The 22,983-nt window shown below is 46.6% G+C and overlaps 1 protein-coding gene across 3 annotated transcripts in view; it reads right to left on the minus strand.

The window, feature by feature from the left end:
- Window positions 1-22,983, minus strand: part of LOC140418131 (copine-6-like) — a 581,759-nt gene that overhangs the window by 1,183 nt on the left and 557,593 nt on the right. For all 3 annotated transcript variants that reach the window (XM_072501545.1, XM_072501543.1, XM_072501544.1), the window contains 3 exons: window positions 9,807-9,858; window positions 6,496-6,629; window positions 939-1,175 (listed from right to left, as the gene is read on the minus strand). In XM_072501545.1, the coding sequence (XP_072357646.1) occupies window positions 939-1,175; window positions 6,496-6,629; window positions 9,807-9,858 (423 nt within the window). The remainder of the gene's footprint in view (window positions 1-938; window positions 1,176-6,495; window positions 6,630-9,806; window positions 9,859-22,983) is intronic.

The following is a 22,983-nucleotide window of genomic DNA, read 5'->3' on the forward strand; positions in this document are numbered from 1 at the left end:
GACCATAATCTAGGCCCAACACCTAGGATTTCAGACCATAATCTAGACCCAACTCCAAGGATTTCAGACCATAATCTAGGCCCAACGCCGAGGATTTCAGACCATAATCTAAGCCCAACACCTAGGATTTCAGACCATAATCTAGACCCAACTCCAAGGATTTCAGACCATAATCTAGGCCCAACGCCTAGGATTTCAGACCATAATCTAGGCCCAACACCTAGGATTTCAGACCATAATCTAGGCCCAACTCCAAACATTTCAGACCATAATCTAGGCCGAACTTCTCTGATCATAGAATTTAGAGTGCAGAAGGAGGCCATTCGACCCATTGAGTCTGCACCAGCCCTTGGAAAGAGCACCCTACTTAAGCCCATGCCTCCACCCTACCCCGGTAACCCCACTTAACCTTTGGACACTCAGGGGCAATTTAACACGGCCAATCCACCTAACCTGCACATCTTTGGACTGTGGGAGGAAACCGGAGCACCCGGAGAAAACCCACGCAGACACGGGGAGGACGTACAGACTCCACACAGACAGTGACCTGAGGCTGGAATTGAACCCGGGTCCCTGGAGGCAGCAGTGCTAACCACTGTGCCACCAGAGCCGCCCTGCCTATAATCTAGGTTCTACTAAATTTGCAGCCTATAATATGGGTTCAACCCCCAGAGCTTCAACCCATAAACTAGGCCCAACTCCATGGATTTGAGACCATAATTCAGCCCAGAATCTACGCCCAACTCCTTGGATGTGGGACCATAAAGTAGGCCGAACGCCTAGGATTTCAGACCACAATTAGGCCCATATCCCGGGAATTGAGTCCAAAATCTAGGCCTGACTCCCTGGGATTTAACGTGTGAGGTAGGCCCAGAAACCTGCAGGCGGGAGGGCAGACAGAGACAGACCGCGAGAGACGCCCGAAGAGGAGGTCGTACCTTCTTGAAATCCCGGAACGGGACGAACTGCACGATGTCCCGGACGGCCGCCCGGTCGCGGGTGGAGAGCAAGATCCCGTCGTCGCCGTCCAGGGTTCGCATGTCGGTGAAGTCGGCGTTGCCCACACCCACGATGATGATGGACATCGGGAGGTGAGAGGCCTCCACGATGGCGTCCCGCGTCTCCCCGATATCGGTCACCACGCCGTCCGTCAGGATCAGGAGGATGTAGTACTTCTGGAGGGGAAGGGGGGGAAATGAGGAACGTCAATAGCGGCTCCAACCGACTGCCCAGGAAAATGCCACCCAAGTCCATCGCAAACCCATCCACCTGCATTCCCGAACCGCTCTTTTACAAACTGGCACACCCTCTGCGGCAGCCTCGCATTGCAGGAGTAGGCCATTCAGCCCTCTCCACCCTCAGTGCCCCTCGGCCAGCTCTTCCCCCCCCCCCCCCACCCACCCCCAACCGCATATCTCTGCAAATTATTCCCCATTGAGTATTTCTCCCATTCCGCGCGGGGACCTGCTCCTAGCGTCCTCTCAGACCTTCCTGATCACAATTCACCGTGTTTTTGAAAAAAATACTTCCGCCCTTACATTCATCGGAAGAAAAACAAAAATCACAAATTCTGCACTCTCACAACAATTTATACTCCGTGGGAAAAGGGTGCTCACTGATTGACAAGTCCGCACTGATTGGCCGGGTCAAGGAGAAGGTAACTTGCGACGATAGGCACCCGTCTGAGTAACCATCAAAAAAAAAATGTGCAGGTCTTGAGCAGATCCCTTTTGTCTGCAGAGAATGGCGACGAACGAAACGAAGCTTCGAGCAAGCATAAATAGGCCCCGCCATGACCGACGGCCATCGCTTGGTCACCGGTAGAGCTGTCGGAGGACTTGATGCAAAAGTGCCGCCCGCTTGCCAAATCGCATCCAACATCGGCATATACGAACAGAGGAATTGAGAGCTGGGACTGGGCCATCCTCTCGAACATGCTCCCCCCCCACAAACAATAAAATCACGGCTGATCTAATTGTAACTTCAACACCGCATTCCCACCCCTGTCACGAGGGGTGTGGGTGGAGCGTGACGGGGGGAGGGGGAGGTGGTGCGATGAAATCGATATCAGCCGTGATATTATTGAATGGCGGAGTAGGCTAGCATCGTCTTTTGAGGGAGAAAGTTCCAGTGAGTCACTGCCCTCTGGGCAAAGAAAAAAAATCTCTCCTCAGCCTCATTCGAAAAGGGCGCCCCCCCCTTATTTTTAAACTGAAGCTGGTTCCAGATTCTTCCACAAGAGGCAGCATCCTCTCCACATCCACCCTGGCGATAACCCCCTCAGGATCTTAAATGTCTCAATCAAGTCGCCCCTGTGATAAATTTAGAACTTTCAGATGTACGATATTGTAGGCAGTTGGTGTGGTAAGGGTGAACAGTCTGGGTTAGTGTGTGTTTGACAGCTGCAGTCACGTTTTAAGAGAATCCTGCTTTGAAAGATTGGGAGCCGGGGTGTAATTAAGGACCAATAAAAAGCTTAAACTCGTGCGGTTTTGTTTGAATTAAGGGGCGGGGGGGTCCCTGTGGAGTTAATTAATTAGATTTCAGCTTGGTAAGATGATGTACTTACTCGGAGGGCTGATGTACGAGGAGAGATTGAGTCGGTTGGGATCATATTCATAAGAACATAAGAACTAGGAGCAGGAGTAGGCCATCTGGCCCCTCGAGCCTGCTCCGCCATTCAATGAGATCATGGCTGATCTTTTGTGGACTCAGCTCCACTTTCTGGTCCGAACACCATAACCCTTAATTCTTCAAAAAACCATCTATCGTTATCTTAAAAACATTTAATGAAGGAGCCTCTACTGCTTCGCTGGGCAAGGAATTCCATAGATTCACAATCCTTTGGGTGAAGAAGTTCCTCCTAAGCTCAGTCCTAAATCTACTTCCCCTTATTTTGAGGCTATGCCCCCTAGTTGTGGATAATGTTGTGGAGGAGAATGCTGAGCTCCAGGTAAATAGATTAGATGGCATTGAGGTACGTAGGGAAGAGGTGTTGGCAATTCTGGACAGGCTGAAAATAGATAAGTCCCCGGGACCTGATGGGATTGATCCTAGGATTCTCTGGGAGGCCAGGGAAGAGATTGCTGGACCATTGGCTTTGATTTTTATGTCATCATTGGCTACAGGAATAGTGCCAGAGGACTGGAGGATAGCAAATGTGGTCCCTTTGTTCAAAAAGGGGCATAGAGACAACCCTGGCAACTATAGACCGGTGAGCCTCACGTCAGTAGTGGGTAAAGTCTTGGAGGGGATTATAAGAGACAAGATTTATAATCATCTAGATAGGAATAATATGATCAGGGATAGTCAGCATGGCTTTGTGAAGGGTAGGTCATGCCTCACAAACCTTATCGAGTTCTTTGAGAAGGTGACTGAACAGGTAGACGAGGGTAGAGCAGTTGATGTGGTGTATATGGATTTCAGCAAAGCGTTTGATAAGGTTCCCCACGGTAGGCTATTGCAGAAAATACGGAGGCTGGGGATTGAGGGTGATTTAGAGATGTGGACCAGAAATTGGCTAGCTGAAAGAAGACAGAGGGTGGTGGTTGATGGGAAATGTTCAGAATGGAGTTCAGTCACAAGTGGAGTACCACAAGGATCTGTTCTGGGGCCGTTGCTGTTTGTCATTTTTATCAATGACCTAGAGGAAGGCGCAGAAGGGTGGGTGAGTAAATTTGCAGACGATACTAAAGTCGGTGGTGTTGTCGATAGTGTGGAAGGATGTAGCAGGTTACAGAGGGATATAGATAAGCTGCAGAGCTGGGCTGAGAGGTGGAAAATGGATTTTAATGTAGAGAAGTGTGAGGTGATTCACTTTGGAAGGAATAACAGGAATGTGGAATATTTGGCTAATGGTAAAGTTCTTGAAAGTGTGGATGAGCAGAGGGATCTAGGTGTCCATGTACATAGATCCCTGAAAGTTGCCACCCAGGTTGATAGGGTTGTGAAGAAGGCCTATGGAGTGTTGGCCTTTATTGGTAGAGGTATTGCGTTCCGGAGTCGGGAGGTCATGTTGCAGCTGTACAGAACTCTGGTACGGCCGCATTTGGAGTATTGCGTACAGTTCTGGTCACCGCATTATAGGAAGGACGTGGAGGCTTTGGAGCGGGTGCAGAGGAGATTTACCAGGATGTTGCCTGGTATGGAGGGAAAATCTTATGAGGAAAGGCTGATGGACTTGAGGTTGTTTTCGTTGGAGAGAAGAAGGTTCAGAGGAGACTTAATAGAGGCATACAAAATGATCAGGGGGTTGGATAGGGTGGACAGTGAGAGCCTTCTCCCGCGGATGGATATGGCTGGCACGAGGGGACATAACTTTAAACTGAGGGGTAATAGATATAGGACAGAGGTCAGAGGTAGGTTCTTTACGCAAAGAGTAGTGAGGCCGTGGAATGCCCTACCTGCTACAGTAGTGAACTCGCCAACATTGAGGGCATTTAAAAGTTTATTGGATAAACATATGGATGATAATGGCATAGTGTAGGTTAGATGGCTTTTGTTTTGGTGCAACATCGTGGGCCGAAGGGCCTGTACTGCGCTGTATTGTTCTATGTTCTATGTTCTATGCTTTCACCCGCCAGTGGAAACAACCTGCCCGCATCCATCCTATCTATTCCCTTCATAATTTTATATGTTTCTATAAGATACCCCCACATCCTTCTAAATTCCAACGAGTACAGTCCCAGTCTACTCAACCTCTCCTCGTAATCCAACCCCTTCAGCTCTGGGATTAACCTAATGAATCTCCTCTGCACACCCTCCAGTGCCAGTAAGTCCTTTCTCAAGTAAGGAGACCAAAACTGAACACAATACTCCAGGTGTGGCCTCACTAACACCTGATACAATTGCAGCAGAACCTCCCTAGTCTTAAACTCCATCCCTCTAGCAATGAAGGACACAATTCCATTCGCCTTCTTAATCACCTGCTGCACCTGTAAACCAACTTTTTGCGGCTCATGCACTAGCACACCCAGGTCTCTCTGCACAGCGGCATGTTTTAATATTTGCTGGAGTGAAGAAGAATGAGGGGGGATCTCATAGAAACCTATCGAATACTATCAGGACTGGACAGGGTCGATGCAGGAAGGATGTTCCCGATGGTGGGGTGTGTCCGGAACCAGGGGCGGGATTCTCCGACCCCCCCGCCGGGTCGGAGAATCGCCGGGGGCTGGCGTGAATCGCGCCCCCGCTGGTTGCCGAATTATCCGGCACCGGATATTCGGCGGGAGCGGGAATCGCGCCGCGCCGGTTGGCGGGCCCCCCCACCCCGGCGATTCTCCGGCCCGCGATGGGCCGAAGTCCTGAGTGGATAGTCAGAGGCTTTTCCCCGGGGTAGAGGGGTCAATTACTAGGGGGCATAGGTTTAAGGTGAGAGGGGCAAGGTTTAGAGTAGATGTACGAGGCAAGTTTTTTACGCAGAGGGTAGTGGGTGCCAGGAACTCGCTACCGGAGGAGGTGGTGGAAGCAGGGATGATAGTGACATTTAAGGGGCATCTTGACAAATATATGAATAGGATGGGAATAGAAGGATACGGACCCAGGAAGTGTAGAAGATTGTAGTTTAGTCGGGCAGCATGGTCGGCACGGGCTTGGAGGGCCGAAGGGCCTGTTCCTGTGCTGTACATTTCTTTGTTCTTTGTTTGTTTGAAGTCCCGCCGCTGTCAGCCCTCGCCAGCTGGCGTGGATTGAACCACCTTTGGGGCGGCGCGATGCCGGACTGATTCGCGCCGTTTTTGGCGCCGGTCGGCGGACATCGCGCCGATGTCGGCGAATCCCGCCCCTGGGGTCACAGTCCGAGGATGCGGGGAGACCATTTCGGACTGAAATGAGGAGACATTTCTTCACCCAGAGAGTGGTGAGCCTGTGGAATTCGTTACCACGGGAAGTAGTTGAGTCTAAAACAGTGTCTAGTTTCAAGAAGCAGTTAGATACCGGACTTAGGGCAAAGGGGATCAAAGTGGGGAAGGTCGGGACAGGCTATGATCAGCCATGATCGTAATGAACGGCGGAGCAGGCTGGAGGGGCTGAATCTTCTCTGTTTCTATGTAATTACTTGCTGTCCATGTCTCTGAGCCTTTAGTGATTCATGGACACAGACGCCCAGATCCCTCTGCAATCTTAGAGCTTTGCAACTTCTTACCGTTGTGATAATAAGCTTCTTTTGGGGATTTGCGACCCCCCCCCCCCCGCGCCCCGCCCACAAGCGGCCGTCGTGTTTCTCGCACCAAAATGTACGGGCGGGGTTTTCCGCAGCCCCCCCCCCCCCACCCCCCCCTCCGCAGTCGCATTGGCGGCCGAAGAGGCCCTGATGCGAGGAGAGATGCGCGCTCTCTCTCCCTCTCTCTGAGCAGGGGGACAGGATGGGGTCTGTGCCGGGGCGGGGGGGGGGGGGGGGGCGGGGGGGGTCTGCAAGGTCTCAGGCACAGCACGAACCACACACACACTCTCGCCTCCTCCCCCCCCCCACCCCACCCACCCCCCCCCGTCACCTACCGAGGCGATCTTGGTCTGCATTTCCTCCTGGGCGAGTTTGCTGATCCTCAGGATAATCGGGGAGACATTGGTGGGTCCGTACAGTTTGATCTTAGGCAAGCATCTCTGGTAAGCAGTAATCACACCCTTAATCTCTGATTCAGAGACACAGAAAGAGAGAGGGAGACAGAGGGAGATTTCAGTCAAACTGGCCCACCCTTGAGTGAAACTGTGTGGGATTGAGTGCACGAGTGTGTACGTGTGTGTGAGTGTGTGTTTGAGAGTGTGTCTTTGAGAGTGTGTGTTTGAGAGCGTGTGCGAGTGTGTGTTTGAGAGTGTGTGCGAGTGTGTGTTTGAGAGTGTGTGCAAGTGTGTGTGTGCGAGTGTGTGTTTGAGAGTGTGTGTTTGAGAGTGTGTGTTTGAGAGTGTGTTTGAGAGCGTGTGCGAGTGTGTGTTTGAGAGTGTGTGCGAGTGTGTGTGTGCGAGTGTGTGTTTGAGAGTGTGTGTTTGAGAGTGTGTTTGAGAGCGTGTGCGAGTGTGTGTTTGAGAGTGTGTGCGAGTGTGTGTTTGAGAGTGTGTCTTTGAGAATGTGTCTTTGAGAGTGTGTGTTTGAGAGTGTGTGTGAGTGTGTCTTTGAGAGTGTGTGTTTGAGAGTGTGTGTTTGCGAATGTGTTTGAGAGTGTGTGTTTGAGAGTGTGTGTTTGAGAGTGTGTGTTTGAGAGCGTGTGCGAGTGTGTGTTTGAGAGTGTGTGTTTGAGAGTGTGTGCGAGTGTGTGTTTGAGAGTGTGTGTTTGAGAGTGTGTGTTTGAGAGCGTGTGCGAGTGTGTGTTTGAGAGTGTGTGCGAGTGTGTGTTTGAGAGTGTGTCTTTGAGAGTGTGTCTTTGAGAGTGTGTTTGAGAGTGTGAGTGTGTGTTTGAGAGTGTGTCTTTGAGAGTGTGTGTTTGAGAGTGTGTTTGCAAGTGTGTGTTTGAGAGTGTGTCTTTGAGAGTGTGTCTTTGAGAGTATGTGTTTGAGAGTGTGTGCGAGTGTGTGTTTGAGAGTGTGTGCGAGTGTGTGTTTGAGAGTGTGTGCAAGTGTGTGTTTCAGAGTGTGCGAGTGTGTGTTTGAGAGTGTGTGTGAGTGTGTGTTTGAGAGTGTGTGAGAGTGTGTGTTTGAGAGTGTGAGAGTGTGTGAGTGTGTGTTTGAGAGTGTGTGCGGGTGTGTCTTTGAGAGTGTGTGTTTGAGAGTGTGTACGAGTGTGTGTTTGAGAGTGTGTCTTTGAGAGTGTGTCTTTGAGAGTGTGTGTTTGAGAGTGTGTGCGAGTGTGTGTTTGAGAGTGTGTGCGAGTGTGTGTTTGAGAGTGTGTGAGTGTGTGTTTGAGAGTGTGTGCGGGTGTGTCTTTGAGAGTGTGTGTTTGAGAGTGTGTGTGAGTGTGTGTTTGAGAGTGAGTGCGAGTGTGTGTGTGAGAGTGTGTGTTCAGATGTGTGTGTTTGAGAGTGTGTCTTTGAGAATGTGTGCGAGTGTGTGTTTGAGAGTGTGTGCGAGTGTGTGTTTGAGAGTGTGTGCAAGTGTGTGTTTGAGTGAGTGTGCGAGTGTGTGTTTGAGAGTGTGTGCGAGTGTCTGTTTTTGAGTGTGTGCGAGTGTGTGTTTGAGAGTGTGTGCGAGTGTGTGTTTGAGAGTGTTTGCGAGTGTGTGTTTGAGAGTGTGTGCGAGTGTGTGCGCGAGTGTGTGAGTGTGTGTTTGAGAGTGTGTGCGAATGTGACTTTGAGAGTGTGCGCGAGTGTGTGTTTGAGAGTGTGTGCGAGTGTGTGTTTGAGAGTGTGTGCAAGTGTGTGTTTGAGAGTGTGTGCGAGTGTGTGTTTGAGAGTGTGTGCAAGTGTGTGTTTGAGAGTGTGTGTGAGTGTGTGTTTGAGAGTGTGTGCGAGAGTGTCTTTGAGAGTGTGTGCGAGTGTGTTTAAGAGTGTGTGCGAGTGTGTGTTTGAGAGTGTGTGCGAGTATGTCTTTGAGAGTGTGTGCGAGTGTGTTTGAGAGTGTGTGCGAGTGTGTGTTTGAGAGTGTGCGCGAGTGTGTGTTTGAGAGTGTGTGCGAGTGTGTGTTTGAGAGTGTGCGCAAGTGTGTGTTTGAGTGTGTGCGAGTGTGTGTTTGAGAGTGTGTGCGAATGTGTGTTTGAGAGTGTGTGCGAGTGTGTGTTTGGGAGTGTGTGCGAGTGTGTGTTTGAGAGTGTGTGCGAGTGTGATTTTGAGAGTGTGTGCGAGTGTGTGTTTGAGTGTGTGCGAGTGTGTGCTTGAGAGTGTGTGCAAGTGTGTGTTTCAGAGTGTGTGCAAGTGTGTGTTTGAGAGTGTGTGCGAGTGTGTGTTTGAGAGTGTGTGCGAGTGTGCGTTTGAGAGTGTGTGCGAGTGTGTGTTTGAGTTGTGCGAGTATGATTTTGGAGTGTGCGAGTGTGTGTTTGAGAGTGTGCGAGTGTGTGTTTGAGAGTGTGTGCGAGTGTGTGTTTGAGAGTGTGCGAGTGTGTGTTTGAGAGTGTGTGCGAGTGTGTGTTTGAGAGTGTGTGCGAGTGTGTGTTTGAGTGTGTGCGAGTGTGTGTTTGAGTGTGTGCGAGTGTGTGTATGAGAGTGTGTGCGAGTGTGTGTTTGAGAGTGTGTGCGAGTGTGTGTTTGGGAGTGTGTGTATGAGAGTGTGTGCAAGTGTGTGTTTGAGAGTGTGCACGAGTGTGTTTCATAGATTTTTATAGAATTTAGAGTGTAGAAGGAGGCCATTCGGCCCATCGAGTCTGCACCGGCTCTTGGAAAGAGCACCCCACCCAAGGTCAACACCTCCACCCTATCCCCATAACCCAGTAACCCCACCCAACACTAAGGGCAATTTTGGACACTAAGGGGCAATTTATCACGGCCAATCCACCCAACCTGCACATCTTTGGACTGTGGGAGGAAACCGGAGCACCCGGAGGAAACCCACGCACACACGGGGAGGACGTGCAGACTCCGCACAGACAGTGATCCAAGCCGGAATCGAACCTGGGACCCTGGAGCTGTGAAGCAACAGTGCTAACCACTGTGCTACCATTGGTGTGTGAATGTGTATGAGTATGTGTGTGTGTGAGTGTGTGTGCGTGTGTGAATGTGTGAGTATCTGTGTGAATGAGTGTGTGTGAGTGTGAGTGTGAGTGTGAGTGTGAATGAGCGTGAGTGTGTGTGTGTGAGTGTGTGTGCGTGTGTGAATGTGTGAGTATCTGTGTGAATTTGTGTGTGTGAGTGTGAGTGTGAATGAGTGTGTGTGTGTGTGAATGTGTGAATGTCTGTGTGAGTGTGTGTGAGAGTGTGAATGAGTGTGAGTATGCTTTGAAAACTCACCATCACACTCGGGATTACTGGTATTGAAGTTCAATGGAAAATCATGGGACACCTAGATTACAACACAGTCAAAAGAATTTGATTAAACATGAATCATAACTCACTCCCGAGCATCTGTTATTCTATATATAAACCACCCCGAACCCCTCGATTAGATTCCAGTCTGTAACTCACTCCCGGGTATCTGTTATTCTGAATATAAACCACCCCGAGCCCCTCGATTAGATTCCAGTCTGTAACTCACTCCCGGGTATCTGTTATTCTATATATAAACCACCCCGAACCCCTCGATTAGATTCCAGTCTGTAACTCACTCCCGGGTATCTGTTATTCTATATATAAACCACCCTGAACCCCTCGATTAGATTCCAGTCTGTAACTCACTCCCGGGTATCTGTTATTCTATATATAAACCATCCCGAACCCCTCGATTAGATTCCAGTCTGTAACTCTCTCCCGGGTATCTGTTATTCGATATATAAACCACCCCGAGCCCCTCGATTAGATTCCAGTCTGTAACTCACTCCCGGGTATCTGTTATTCGATATATAAACCACCCCGAACCCCTCGATTAGATTCCAGTCTGTAACTCACTCCCGGGTATCTGTTATTCTATATATAAACCCCCCGAACCCCTCGATTAGATTCCAGTCTGTAACTTACTCCCGGGTATCTGTTATTCTATATATAAACCACCCCGAACCCCTCGATTAGATTCCAGTCTGTAACTCACTCCCGGGTATCTGTTATTCTATATATAAACCACCCCGAACCCCTCGATTAGATTCCAGTCTGTAACTCACTCCCGGGTATCTGTTATTCTATATATAAACCACCCTGAACCCCTCGATTAGATTCCAGTCTGTAACTCACTCCCGGGTATCTGTTATTCTATATATAAACCATCCCGAACCCCTCGATTAGATTCCAGTCTGTAACTCTCTCCCGGGTATCTGTTATTCGATATATAAACCACCCCGAGCCCCTCGATTAGATTCCAGTCTGTAACTCACTCCCGGGTATCTGTTATTCGATATATAAACCACCCCGAACCCCTCGATTAGATTCCAGTCTGTAACTCACTCCCGAGCATCTGTTATTCTATATATAAACCACCCCGAACCCCTCGATTAGATTCCACTCTGTAACTCACTCCCGGGTATCTGTTATTCTATATATAAACCACCCCGAACCCCTCGATTAGATTCCAGTCTGTAACTCACTCCCGGGTATCTGTTATTCTATATATAAACCACCCCGAACCCCTCGATTAGATTCCAGTTTGTAACTCACTCCCGGGTATCTGTTATTCTATATATAAACCACCCCGAACCCCTCGATTAGATTCCAGTCTGTAACTCACTCCCGGGTATCTGTTATTCTATAAATAAACCATCCTGAACACCTCGATTAGATTCCAGTCTGTAACTCACTCCCGGGTATCTGTTATTCTATAGATAAACCACCCCGAACCCCTCGATTAGATTCCAGTCTGTAACTCACTCCCGGGTATCGGTTATTCTATATATGAACCACCCCGAACCCCTCGATTAGATTCCAGTCTGTAACTCACTCCCGGGTATCTGTTATTCTATATATAAACCACCCCGAACCCCTCGATTAGATTCTAGTCTGTACCTCACTCCCGGGTATCTGTTATTCTATATATAAACCACCCCGAACCCCTCGATTAGATTCCAGTCTGGGACTCACTCCCGGGTAGCTGTTATTCTATAAATAAACCACCCCAAACCCCTCGATTAGATTCCAGTCTGTAACTCACTCCCGGGTATCTGTTATTCTTTATATAAACCACCCCGAACCCCTCGATTAGATTCCAGTCTGTAACTCACTCCCGGGTATCTGTTATTCTATATATAAACCACCCCGAACCCCTCGATTAGATTCTAGTCTGTACCTCACTCCCGGGTATCTGTTATTCTATATATAAACCACCCCAAACCCCTCGATTAGATTCCAGTCTGTAACTCACTCCCGGGTATCTGTTATTCTATAAATAAATCACCCCAAACCCCTCGATTAGATTCCAGTCCGTAACTCACTCCCGGGTATCTGTTATTCTTTATATAAACCACCCCGAACCCCTCGATTAGATTCCAGTCTGTAACTCACTCCCGGGTATCTGTTATTCTATATATAAACCACCCCGAACCCCTCGATTAGATTCCAGTCTGTAACTCACTCCCGGGTATCTGTTATTCTATATATAAACCACGTCGAACCCCTCGATTAGATTCCAGTCTGTGGCTCACTCCCGGGTATCTGTTATTCTATATATAAACCAACCCGAACTCCTCGATTAGATTCCAGTCTGCAACTCACTCCCGGGTATCTGTTATTCTATATATAAACCACCCCGAACCCCTCGATTAGATTCCAGTCTGTAACTCACTCGCGGGTATCTGTTATTCTATATATAAACCACCCCGAACCCCTCGATTAGATTCCAGTCTGTAGCTCACTCCCGGGTATCTGTTATTCTATATATAAACAACCCCGAACCCCTCGATTAGATTCTAGACTGTACCTCACTCCCGGGTATCTGTTATTCTATATATAAACCACCCCGAACCCCTCGATTAGATTCCAGTCTGTAACTCACTCCCGGGTATCAGTTATTCTATATATAAACCAACCTGAACCCCTCGATTAGATTCCATTCTGTAACTCACTCCCGGGTATCTGTTACTCTATATATAAACCAACCGGAACCCCTCGATTAGATTCCAGTCTGTAAATCACTACCGGGTATCTGTTATTCTATATATAAACCATCCCAAACCCCTCGATTAGATTCCAGTCTGTAACACACTCCCGGGTATCTGTTATTCTATATATAAACCACCCCGAACCCCTCGATTAGATTCGAGTCTGTAACTCACTCCCGGGTATCTGTTATTCTATATATAAACCACCCCGAACCCCTCGATTAGATTCCAGTCTGTAACTCACTCCCGGGTATCTGTTATCCTGTATAGAAACCACGCCGAACCCCTCGATTAGATTCCAGTCTGCAACTCACTCCCGGGTATCTGTTATTCTATATATAAACCACCCCGAACCCCTCGATTAGATTCCAGTCTGTAACTCACTCCCGGGTATCTGTTATTCTATATATAAACCATCCCAAACCCCTCGATTAGATTCCAGTCTGTAACACACTCCCGGGTATCTGTTATTCTATATATAAACCACCTCGAACCCCTCGATTAGATTCCAGTCTGTAACTCACTCCCGGGTATCTGTTATTCTGTATAGAAACCACCCCGAACCCCTCGATTAGATTCCAGTCTGCAACTCACTCCCGGGTATCTGTTATTCTATATATAAACCACCCCGAACCCCTCGATTAGATTCCAGTCTGTAACTCACTCCCGGGTATCTGTTATTCTATATATAAACCATCCCAAACCCCTCGATTAGATTCCAGTCTGTAACACACTCCCGGGTATCTGTTATTCTATATATAAACCACCCCGAACCCCTCGATTAGATTCCAGTCTGTAACTCACTCCCGGGTATCTGTTATTCTATATATAAACCACCCTGAACCACTCGATTAGATTCCAGTCTGTAACTCACTCCCGGGTATCTGTTACTCTCTATATAAATCACCCCGAACCCCTCGATTAGATTCCAGTCTGTAACTCACTCCCGGGTATCTGTTATTCTATATATAAACCACGCCGAATCCCTCGATTAGATTCCAGTCTGTAACTAACTCCCGGGTATCTGTTATTCTATATATAAACCACCCCGAACCACTCGATTAGATTCCAGTCTGTAACTCACTCCCGGGTATCTGTTATTCTATATATAAACCACCCCGAACCCCTCGATTAGATTCCAGTCTGTAACTCACTCCCGGGTATCTGTTATTCTATATATAAACCACCCCGAACCCCTCGATTAGATTCCAGTCTGCAACTCACTCCCGGGTATCTGTTATTCAATATATAAACCACCCCGAACCCCTCGATTAGATTCCAGTCTGCAACTCACTCCCGGGTATCTGTTATTCTATATATAAACCACCCCGAACCCCTCGATTAGATTCCAGTCTGCAACTCACTCCCGGGTATCTGTTATTCTATATATAAAACTCCCCGAACGCCTCGATTAGATTCCAGTCTGTAACTCACTCCCGGGCATCTGCTATTCTATATATAAACCACCCCGAACCCCTCGATTAGATTCTAGTCTGTAACCCACTCCCGGATATCTGTTATTCTATATAGAAACCACCCCGAACCCCTCGATTAGATTCCAGTCTGTAACTCACTCCCGGGTATCTGTTATTCTATATATAAACCACCCAGAACCCCTCGATTAGATTCCAGTCGGTAACTCACTACCGGGTATCTGTTATTCTATAGATAAACCACCCCGAACGCCTCGATTAGATTCCAGTCTGTAACTGACTCCCGGGTATCTGTTATTCTCTATATAAACCACCCTGAACCCTTGATTAGATTCCAGTCTGTAACTCACTCCCGGGTATCTGTTATTCTATATATAAACCACCCCGAATCCCTCGATTAGATTCCAGTCTCCAACTCACTCCCGGGTATCTGTTATTCTATATATAAACCACCCTGAACCCCTAGATTAGATTCCAGTCTGTATCTCACTCCCGCGTATCTGTTATTCTATATATAAACCACCCCGAATCCCTCGATTAGATTCCAGTCTGTAACTCACTCCCGGGGATCTGTTATTCTATATATAAACCACCGCGAACCCCTCGATTAGATTCCAGTCTGTAACTCACTCCCGGGTATCTGTTATTCTCTATATAAACCACCCCGAACCCCTCGATTAGATTCCAGTCTGTAACTCACTCCCGGGTATCAGTTATTCTATATATAAACCAAACAAAACCCCTCGATTAGATTCCAGTCTGTAACTCACTCCCGGGTATCTGTTATTCTCTATATAAACCACCCTGAACCCTTGATTAGATTCCAGTCTCTAACTCACTCCCGGGTATCTGTTATTCTATATATAAACCACCCTGAACCCCTAGATTAGATTCCAGTCTGTAACTCACTCCCGGGTATCTGTTATTCTATATATAAACCACCCTGAACCCCTAGATTAGATTCCAGTCTGTAACTCACTCCCGGGTATCTGTTATTCTATATACAAACCAACCCGAACCCCTCGATTAGATTCCAGTCTGTAATTCACTCCCGGGTATCTGTTATTCTATATATAAACCATCCCAAACCCCTCGATTAGATTCCAGTCTGTAACTCACTCCCGGGTATCTGTTATTCTATATATAAACCTCACCGAACACCTCGATTAGATTCCATTCTGTAACTCACTCCCGGGTATCTGTTACTCTATATATAAACCAACCGGAACCCCTCGATTAGATTCCAGTCTGTAACTCACTCCCGGGTATCTGTTATTCTATATATAAACCACCCCGAACCCCTCGATTAGATTCCAGTCTGTAACTCACTCCCGGGTATCTGTTATTCTATATATAAACCATCCCAAACCCCTCGATTAGATTCCAGTCTGTAACACACTCCCGGGTATCTGTTATTCTATATATAAACCACCCCGAACCCCTCGATTAGATTCGAGTCTGTAACTCACTCCCGGGTATCTGTTATTCTATATATAAACCACCCCGAACCCCTCGATTAGATTCCAGTCTGTAACTCACTCCCGGGTATCTGTTATCCTGTATAGAAACCACGCCGAACCCCTCGATTAGATTCCAGTCTGCAACTCACTCCCGGGTATCTGTTATTCTATATATAAACCACCCCGAACCCCTCGATTAGATTCCAGTCTGTAACTCACTCCCGGGTATCTGTTATTCTATATATAAACCATCCCAAACCCCTCGATTAGATTCCAGTCTGTAACACACTCCCGGGTATCTGTTATTCTATATATAAACCACCTCGAACCCCTCGATTAGATTCCAGTCTGTAACCCACTCCCGGATATCTGTTATTCTATATATAAACCACCCCGAACCCCTCGATTAGATTCCAGTCTGCAACTCACTCCCGGGTATCTGTTATTCTATATATAAGCCACCTCGAACCCCTCGATTAGATTCCAGTCTGTAACTCACTCCCGGGTATCTGTTATTCTATATATAAACCACCCCGAACCCCTCGATTAGATTCCAGTCTGTAACTCACTCCCGGGTATCTGTTATTCTATATATAAACCATCCCAAACCCCTCGATTAGATTCCAGTCTGTAACACACTCCCGGGTATCTGTTATTCTATATATAAACCACCCCGAACCCCTCGATTAGATTCCAGTCTGTAACTCACTCCCGGGTATCTGTTATTCTATATATAAACCACCCTGAACCACTCGATTAGATTCCAGTCTGTAACTCACTCCCGGGTATCTGTTACTCTCTATATAAATCACCCCGAACCCCTCGATTAGATTCTAGTCTGTGACTCACTCCCGGGTATCTGTTATTCTATATATAAACCACGCCGAATCCCTCGATTAGATTCCAGTCTGTAACTAACTCCCGGGTATCTGTTATTCTATATATAAACCACCCCGAACCACTCGATTAGATTCCAGTCTGTAACTCACTCCCGGGTATCTGTTATTCTATATATAAACCACCCCGAACCCCTCGATTAGATTCCAGTCTGTAACTCACTCCCGGGTATCTGTTATTCTATATATAAAACTCCCCGAACGCCTCGATTAGATTCCAGTCTGTAACTCACTCCCGGGCATCTGCTATTCTATATATAAACCACCCCGAACCCCTCGATTAGATTCTAGTCTGTAACCCACTCCCGGATATCTGTTATTCTATATAGAAACCACCCCGAACCCCTCGATTAGATTCCAGTCTGTAACTCACTCCCGGGTATCTGTTATTCTATATATAAACCACCCAGAACCCCTCGATTAGATTCCAGTCGGTAACTCACTACCGGGTATCTGTTATTCTATAGATAAACCACCCCGAACGCCTCGATTAGATTCCAGTCTGTAACTCACTCCCGGGTTTCTGTTATTCTCTATATAAACCACCCTGAACCCTTGATTAGATTCCAGTCTGTAACTCACTCCCGGGTATCTGTTATTCTATATATAAACCACCCCGAATCCCTCGATTAGATTCCAGTCTCCAACTCACTCCCGGGTATCTGTTATTCTATATATAAACCACCCTGAACCCCTAGATTAGATTCCAGTCTGTATCTCACTCCCGCGTATCTGTTATTCTATATATAAACCACCCCGAATCCCTCGATTAGATTCCAGTCTGTAACTCACTCCCGGGGATCTGTTATTCTATATATAAACCACCGCGAACCCCTCGATTAGATTCCAGTCTGTAACTCACTCCCGGGTATCTGTTATTCTCTATATAAACCACCCCGAACCCCTCGATTAGATTCCAGTCTGTAACTCACTCCCGGGTATCAGTTATTCTATATATAAACCAAACAAAACCCCTCGATTAGATTCCAGTCTGTAACTCACTCCCGGGTATCTGTTATTCTCTATATAAACCACCCTGAACCCTTGATTAGATTCCAGTCTCTAACTCACTCCCGGGTATCTGTTATTCTATATATAAACCACCCTGAACCCCTAGATTAGATTCCAGTCTGTAACTCACTCCCGGGTATCTGTTATTCTATATATAAACCACCCTGAACCCCTAGATTAGATTCCAGTCTGTAACTCACTCCCGGGTATCTGTTATTCTATATACAAACCAACCCGAACCCCTCGATTAGATTCCAGTCTGTAATTCACTCCCGGGTATCTGTTATTCTATATATAAACCATCCCAAACCCCTCGATTAGATTCCAGTCTGTAACTCACTCCCGGGTATCTGCTATTCTATATATAAACCACCCCGAACCCCTCGATTAGATTCTAGTCTGTATCTCACTCCCGGGTATCTGTTATTCTGTATAGAAACCACCCCGAACCCCTCGATTAGATTCCAGTCTGCAACTCACTCCCGGGTATCTGTTATTCTATATATAAACCACCCCGAACCCCTCGATTAGATTCCAGTCTGTAACTCACTCCCGGGTATCTGTTATTCTATATATAAACCATCCCAAACCCCTCGATTAGATTCCAGTCTGTAACACACTCCCGGGTATCTGTTATTCTATATATAAACCACCCCGAACCCCTCGATTAGATTCCAGTCTGTAACTCACTCCCGGGTATCTGTTATTCTATATATAAACCACCCTGAACCACTCGATTAGATTCCAGTCTGTTACTCACTCCCGGGTATCTGTTACTCTCTATATAAATCACCCCGAACCCCTCGATTAGATTCCAGTCTGTAACTCACTCCCGGGTATCTGTTATTCGATATATAAACCACCCCGAACCCCTCGATTAGATTCCAGTCTGTAACTCACTCCCGGGTATCTGTTATTCTATGTATAAACCACCCCGAACCCCTCGATTAGATTCCAGTCTGTAACTCACTCCCGGGTATCTGTTATTCTATATATAAACCACCCCGAACCCCTCGATTAGATTCCAGTCTGTAACTCACTCCCGGGTATCTGTTACTCTATATATAAACCATCCCGAACCCCTCAATTAGATTCCAGTCTGTAACTCACTCCCGGGTATCTGTTATTCTATATATAAACCACCCCGAACCCCTCAATTAGATTCCAGTCTGTAACTCACTCCCGGGTATCTGTTATTCGATATATAAACCACCCCGAACCCCTCGATTAGATTCCAGTCTGTAACTCACTCCCGGGTATCTGTTATTCTATATATAAACCACCCCGAACCCCTCGATTAGATTCCAGTCTGTAACTCATTCCCGGGTATCTGTTATTCTCTATATAAACCACCCCGAACCCCTCGATTAGATTCCAGTCTGTAACTCACTCCCGGGTATCTGTTATTCTATATATAAACCACCCCGAACCCCTCGATTAGATTCCAGTCTGTACCTCACTCCCGGGTATCTGTTATTCTATATATATACCACCCCGAACCCCTCGATTAGATTCCAGTCTGTAACTCACTCCCGGGTATCTGTTATTCTATATATAAACCACCCTGAACCCCTAGATTAGATTCCAGTCTGTAACTCACTCCCGGGTATCTGTTATTCTATATACAAACCACCCCGAACCCCTCAATTAGATTCCAGTCTGAAACTTACTCCCGGGTATCTGTTATTCTATATATAAACCTCACCGAACCCCTCGATTAGATTCCAGTCTGTATCTCACTCCCGGGTATCTGTTATTCTATATATAAACCACCCCGAAACCCTCGATTAGATTCCAGTCTGTAACTCACTCCCGGGTATCTGTTATTCTATATATAAACCACCCCGAACCACTCGATTAGATTCCAGTCTGTAACTCACTCCCGGGTATCTGTTATTCTCTATATAAACCACCCTGAACCCTTGATTAGATTCCAGTCTGTAACTCACTCCCGGGTATCTGTTATTCTATATATAAACCACCCCGAATCCCTCGATTAGATTCCAGTCTCCAACTCACTCCCGGGTATCTGTTATTCTATATATAAACCACCCTGAACCCCTAGATTAGATTCCAGTCTGTATCTCACTCCCGCGTATCTGTTATTCTATATATAAACCACCCCGAATCCCTCGATTAGATTCCAGTCTGTAACTCACTCCCGGGGATCTGTTATTCTATATATAAACCACCGCGAACCCCTCGATTAGATTCCAGTCTGTAACTCACTCCCGGGTATCTGTTATTCTCTATATAAACCACCCCGAACCCCTCGATTAGATTCCAGTCTGTAACTCACTCCCGGGTATCAGTTATTCTATATATAAACCAAACAAAACCCCTCGATTAGATTCCAGTCTGTAACTCACTCCCGGGTATCTGTTATTCTCTATATAAACCACCCTGAACCCTTGATTAGATTCCAGTCTCTAACTCACTCCCGGGTATCTGTTATTCTATATATAAACCACCCTGAACCCCTAGATTAGATTCCAGTCTGTAACTCACTCCCGGGTATCTGTTATTCTATATATAAACCACCCTGAACCCCTAGATTAGATTCCAGTCTGTAACTCACTCCCGGGTATCTGTTATTCTATATACAAACCAACCCGAACCCCTCGATTAGATTCCAGTCTGTAATTCACTCCCGGGTATCTGTTATTCTATATATAAACCATCCCAAACCCCTCGATTAGATTCCAGTCTGTAACTCACTCCCGGGTATCTGCTATTCTATATATAAACCACCCCGAACCCCTCGATTAGATTCTAGTCTGTATCTCACTCCCGGGTATCTGTTATTCTGTATAGAAACCACCCCGAACCCCTCGATTAGATTCCAGTCTGCAACTCACTCCCGGGTATCTGTTATTCTATATATAAACCACCCCGAACCCCTCGATTAGATTCCAGTCTGTAACTCACTCCCGGGTATCTGTTATTCTATATATAAACCATCCCAAACCCCTCGATTAGATTCCAGTCTGTAACACACTCCCGGGTATCTGTTATTCTATATATAAACCACCCCGAACCCCTCGATTAGATTCCAGTCTGTAACTCACTCCCGGGTATCTGTTATTCTATATATAAACCACCCTGAACCACTCGATTAGATTCCAGTCTGTAACTCACTCCCGGGTATCTGTTACTCTCTATATAAATCACCCCGAACCCCTCGATTAGATTCCAGTCTGTAACTCACTCCCGGGTATCTGTTATTCGATATATAAACCACCCCGAACCCCTCGATTAGATTCCAGTCTGTAACTCACTCCCGGGTATCTGTTATTCTATGTATAAACCACCCCGAACCCCTCGATTAGATTCCAGTCTGTAACTCACTCCCGGGTATCTGTTATTCGATATATAAACCACCCCGAACCCCTCGATTAGATTCCAGTCTGTAACTCACTCCCGGGTATCTGTTATTCTATATATAAACCACCCCGAACCCCTCGATTAGATTCCAGTCTGTAACTCATTCCCGGGTATCTGTTATTCTCTATATAAACCACCCCGAACCCCTCGATTAGATTCCAGTCTGTAACTCACTCCCGGGTATCTGTTATTCTATATATAAACCACCCCGAACCCCTCGATTAGATTCCAGTCTGTACCTCACTCCCGGGTATCTGTTATTCTATATATATACCACCCCGAACCCCTCGATTAGATTCCAGTCTGTAACTCACTCCCGGGTATCTGTTATTCTATATATAAACCACCCTGAACCCCTAGATTAGATTCCAGTCTGTAACTCACTCCCGGGTATCTGTTATTCTATATACAAACCACCCCGAACCCCTCAATTAGATTCCAGTCTGAAACTTACTCCCGGGTATCTGTTATTCTATATATAAACCTCACCGAACCCCTCGATTAGATTCCAGTCTGTATCTCACTCCCGGGTATCTGTTATTCTATATATAAACCACCCCGAAACCCTCGATTAGATTCCAGTCTGTAACTCACTCCCGGGTATCTGTTATTCTATATATAAACCACCCCGAACCACTCGATTAGATTCCACTCTGTAACTCTCTCCCGGGTATCTGTTATTCTATATATAAACCACCCCGAACTCCTCGATTAGATTCCAGTCTGTAACTCACTCCGAGGTATCTGTTATTCTATATATAAACCTCCCCGAACCCCTCGATTAGATTCCAGTCTGTAGCTCACTCCCGGGTATCTGCTATTCTATATATAAACCACCCCGAACCCCTCGATTAGATTCTAGTCTGTAACCCACTCCCGGATATCTGTTATTCTATATATAAACCACCCCGAACCCCTCGATTAGATTCCAGTCTGTAACTCACTCCCGGGTATCTGTTATTCTATATATAAACCAGCCCGAACCCCTCGATTAGATTCCAGTCTGTAACACACTCCCGGGTATCTGTTATTCAATCTATAAACCAGCCCGAACCCCTCGATTAGATTCCAGTCTGTAACACACTCCCGGGTATCTGTTATTCTATATATAAACCACCCTGAACCCCTCGATTAGATTCCAGTCTGTAAGTCACTCCCAGGTATCTGTTATTCGATATATAAACCACCCCGAACCCCTCGATTAGATTCCAGTCTGTAACTCACTCCCGGGTATCTGTTATTCTATATATATACCACCCCGAACCCCTCGATTAGATTCCAGTCTGTAACTCACTCCCGGGTATCTGTTATTCTATATATAAACCACCCCGAACCCCTCGATTAGATTCCAGTCTGTAACTCACTCCCGGGTATCTGTTATTCTCTATATAAACCACCCCGAACCCCTCGATTAGATTCCAGTCTGTAACTCACTCCCGGGTATCAGTTATTCTATATATAAACCACCCCGAACCCCTCGATTAGATTCCAGTCTGTAACTCACTCCCGGGTATCTGTTATTCTATATATAAACCACCCTGAACCCGTCGATTAGATTCCAGTGTGTAACTCACTCCCGGGTATCTGTTATTCTATATATAAACCACCTCGAACCCGTCGATTAGATTCCAGTCTGTAACTCACTCCCGGGTATCTGTTATTCTATGTATAAACCACCCCGAACCCCTCGATTAGATTCCAGTCTGTAACTCACTCCCGGGTATCTGTTATTCTATATATAAACCACCCTGAACCCGTCGATTAGATTCCAGTGTGTAACTCACTCCCGGGTATCTGTTATTCTATATATAAACCACCTCGAACCCGTCGATTAGATTCCAGTCTGTAACTCACTCCCGGGTATCTGTTATTCTATGTATAAACCACCCCGAACCCCTCGATTAGATTCCAGTCTGTAACTCACTCCCGGGTATCTGTTATTCTATATATAAACCACCCCGAACCCCTCGATTAGATTCCAGTCTGTAACTCACTCCCGGGTATCTGTTACTCTATATATAAACCATCCCGAACCCCTCAATTAGATTCCAGTCTGTAACTCACTCCCGGGTATCTGTTATTCTATATATAAACCACCCCGAACCCCTCAATTAGATTCCAGTCTGTAACTCACTCCCGGGTATCTGTTATTCGATATATAAACCACCCCGAACCCCTCGATTAGATTCCAGTCTGTAACTCACTCCCGGGTATCTGTTATTCTATATATAAACCACCCCGAACCCCTCGATTAGATTCCAGTC

This window comes from Scyliorhinus torazame, chromosome 5, assembly GCF_047496885.1.
Source record: "Scyliorhinus torazame isolate Kashiwa2021f chromosome 5, sScyTor2.1, whole genome shotgun sequence".
Taxonomy (NCBI): Eukaryota; Metazoa; Chordata; class Chondrichthyes; order Carcharhiniformes; family Scyliorhinidae; genus Scyliorhinus; species Scyliorhinus torazame.